Genomic DNA, 3,324 nt, shown 5'->3' with positions numbered 1-3,324 from the left:
GTGGTCCTTTTCTGCACTGGGCTTATTTAACTCCTTTGGGGTCTTGTACTGCCACACAAAGGAGCTGTGTTTCTCTCATGTAACCAGGTTTGGCAGTAGAGCTATCTCAGCTCTTCTCTGCTGAGTAGAATTTGTCTGTTCCCTTTTTTGTGGATCTAGAGAATAAATAAAACCAGGACAGGATAGAATATGATGGGCAAAAACTGTGCTTGCCAAAGGAAAAATCGGGGTCAAAAAGGAGCAAAAAACCATCATGTTATGGTGACTATGCATAGTTTTCTTTTCTTTCATAATTCCGCTCATGAAATAACAAACAGTTTAACCAAACGTGGCCTGTTTTCAGGCTAAGCAAGTGGTTTTGACATTTTCCTGTGTTATTCCTATTAGGGGCCGCTAGAGGTAGCACAGGTGTTCCTGGCTGAAATTCCAGCAGACCCCAAACTTTATCGGCATCACAACAAACTGAGGTTGTGCTTCAAAGAGTTTATCATGAGGTCAGTAAAACAAAACTGAAATGCTGAATTGCATCAAAGAAGCAAATGGTCTCAATAATGCAACGATAATATGACTGTGTAATTAGTTATGCAGGTTAGCATGATGAATCCTGGCATCTCATGCTTTAGACACTTGGTCCAGGCCTATTATCTGTACTTCATGGTCAATGCTTGGCTAGGCTTTGCATCCCAAATGGGAGCAAATTTTAACACTTCAAGCTAATTATGTAGAAACTAAGAGTTTCCATTTGTTTTACAGAAATCAAGCATTTCAGACTATTGCCTTGATTTTCCTTTTAATAAAATGACATTTTTATGTAGGAAGCTGTTCATAAGAAAACATTTGACCCTATCTGTCGAGCAGACACATTGCTAGTGGAAGACTCATATGGCCTTTGCTTCAGTTATGCTTGAAAATCTTAACAAGCATACTTACATAGCAAGATATTCATCTCCTTAGTCCAAACAAAGCGTAAGTGCTGAAGGACAAGGATTAGTTTAAGTTAAATAAAAATGAGCCTTATGCAGAAGATACAGCCTCTACTCTCTGCTGTTGTCACTGAATCTGTTTACAGTAACTAGGCAGGTAGCTCAGTGTTCTGTAGTCATTAAATTTGTTTTTTATTAGCTCCCTCATGCATTTCTAATATCTTAAAAATATCACCTCAATTTGTGTACTTGGAAAAGACAGAGGTTTCTTCTTAGTTCATTATCATTTTGGACTTGACAAGTTATTAGAGGAATGCCTAGCCCAGAGGAGCTGGATCCTTGGCCATTCAGATTACCTAACTCACAGTTAATGACTTAACAAAAGTAGGTGATACATGTCATGCCTTTTTTTCTTTTCTTTTGCCTAGGTGTGGTGAAGCAGTGGAGAAAAACAAGCGCCTTATTACTGCTGACCAGCGGGAATATCAGCTAGAGCTCAGAAAGAACTACGGGAAGCTGAAGGAGAACCTTAGGCCCATGATTGAGAGGAAGATCCCAGAGCTGTACAAACCTGTAGTGAAAGTCCATAGCACAAGGTACAGTTAGGGCAGGGTTATCTGTTGTAGCTCTACAAAAAGATGCCAGTTTTGCAAGGAAAAAAGGCAGTTTTACTGGCAGCTAAAAACAGGCCATAATATACACTGCCAACTTCATATTTGATTAAAGAAGTCTGCTGACTTCCACTGGAGCTGAATGTAGTATTAATTGTGTTTCTCAAGCTGCTCATTCCTGGGGCAGGGGATTTATGTCACTTTAATGTATCATTAGAGAAGACTTCCCCTCCCCCTAACGAAAAGGTATTGGAAACATCTTGCCATTTCTTCAACATTTGAAGCCAGGAAGGACACAGAGCAGGTATGTGTTTGTTTTGAACACGTGGCACCATGTGGTGTTAGCCAGCATGAAGTAAGAGTGATCCTTTCACTCCCAGGTAACATAATCTGGTTTAGTCCCAGGACTGAGACAGAAGAGCCTTAACTTATGTTCTTTACTTATGAATATATGCTTCTTGACAAAGCCACTGCGTCCAATGTGGGGTGGGAGCGGAAGAAGGAATATGCCTCTGACCTGCCAACATGTAACATGTTTCAGCTGATGGTTTGTCAGCTGCGTCCTTTCACAAGGCAGGTATTTCTTGCATTCTTTTTCATTTGCCAACTTATTATTTATGGATCTGTTTCCTTGCAGGGAATCTTTTCGTAACCACAGCTTTAGGAAATATGATGCCCAGACTTCTTCACAAAGCACCTAAGGACTGCTGCGTTGGCCAAGGAAGATCTTCATGCTGCAAGCCAAAAGTGATGGGGTATTCAACGTCTGTGAAATCAGCAATCTCTCACAACACAGCATGTGCACTTTCTGGACAGCATGCAGAAATGCATTTACACAAGATCACTGAATGAAAATGAGGGGATGACTCCTAATCAACCACATCTTATGTGGACTTAGGAAGTAAGGGGATGATTTGTAGATACTTTTGCATATATTCTAAAATAATCACATAATGCGGAGGGGTGGACCATTAGAGTGGTCAGTGGCATGAGGTCAACCACCACTATCTAACAGACACAGACTTCTGTGTGGTTTGGTTGAGGTGTTAGGTAAATCCAAATAACGTGTTTAAGGGATGCTGACAAATTATGTCTACGGTCCTTTTCCAAGACAGCATTTACCCATGTGCTTTTGGCAATAGAACACATTCTGCAAGTTAATCGCATGCTTAAATGCTGTCTTAATGAGGAGGGACATGGTCATAATGCTATGACTCTGAGGGGTTATGCATTGGTAAAGATTCAGACTGCTGAGGAGGCAGATCTGAGTTATCTTCTGATGCAGCGGTTATAACCTCGGCACAATACCCAGATTCCTCCTTGGCCCCCTTACTTCTGCCCAACTGTTTATAATAAGTACACATACCATACCAAATCAATGTCCACAAAATAATGTTTGAAAATAGGAGATGAAACAAAAGTACCCCCTGGACTCTGGTAGGTAAAAAAATAATCAAATCAAACATCAGGATTACCAATATATATACTTTCATTAAGCGTCCAGATATTCAGTAATAGTTGCTATATTAGATCTAACTTTATTCAGAGAGTCATGGATAAAAGTATGTAAAAACTTAACAGTCACAAGAATGATAATAATACAGAGAACACTTATGACTACAGTTAGAGTGACTGACAGCGTCATACAGTAAAGAGTCCTTGGCCGGGAGGGTGTCACCGTGCTAGTGAGATCCTCACCCTGCTCTGTCCTAAGATCAGCTTTTATAGAGAAAGTTTGCTTTACCTATACCCAATTATTTTGCAGCTGTGATCCAAAATCAACCCCCAAA

General features: G+C 40.3%; 1 protein-coding gene across 1 annotated transcript in view; it reads left to right on the top strand.

The window, feature by feature from the left end:
• DOCK8 (dedicator of cytokinesis 8) overlaps positions 1-2,376 on the top strand; it is a gene marked incomplete at its 5' end in the record, with an annotated part of 32,110 nt that extends 29,734 nt beyond the window's left edge. The window contains 3 exons of the mRNA XM_009705495.1: positions 388-494; positions 1,352-1,519; positions 2,172-2,376. Of these exons, the coding sequence (XP_009703797.1) occupies positions 388-494; positions 1,352-1,519; positions 2,172-2,235 (339 nt within the window). The remainder of the gene's footprint in view (positions 1-387; positions 495-1,351; positions 1,520-2,171) is intronic.
• Between the last annotated feature and the right edge of the window lie 948 nt (positions 2,377-3,324).

This window comes from Cariama cristata, unplaced genomic scaffold (assembly GCF_000690535.1).
Source record: "Cariama cristata isolate BGI_N322 unplaced genomic scaffold, ASM69053v1 scaffold45148, whole genome shotgun sequence".
NCBI classification, from domain to species: domain Eukaryota; kingdom Metazoa; phylum Chordata; class Aves; order Cariamiformes; family Cariamidae; genus Cariama; species Cariama cristata.
The sequence above is the reverse complement of the archived record's forward strand: the minus strand, read 5'-3'. Positions and strand labels throughout refer to the sequence as shown.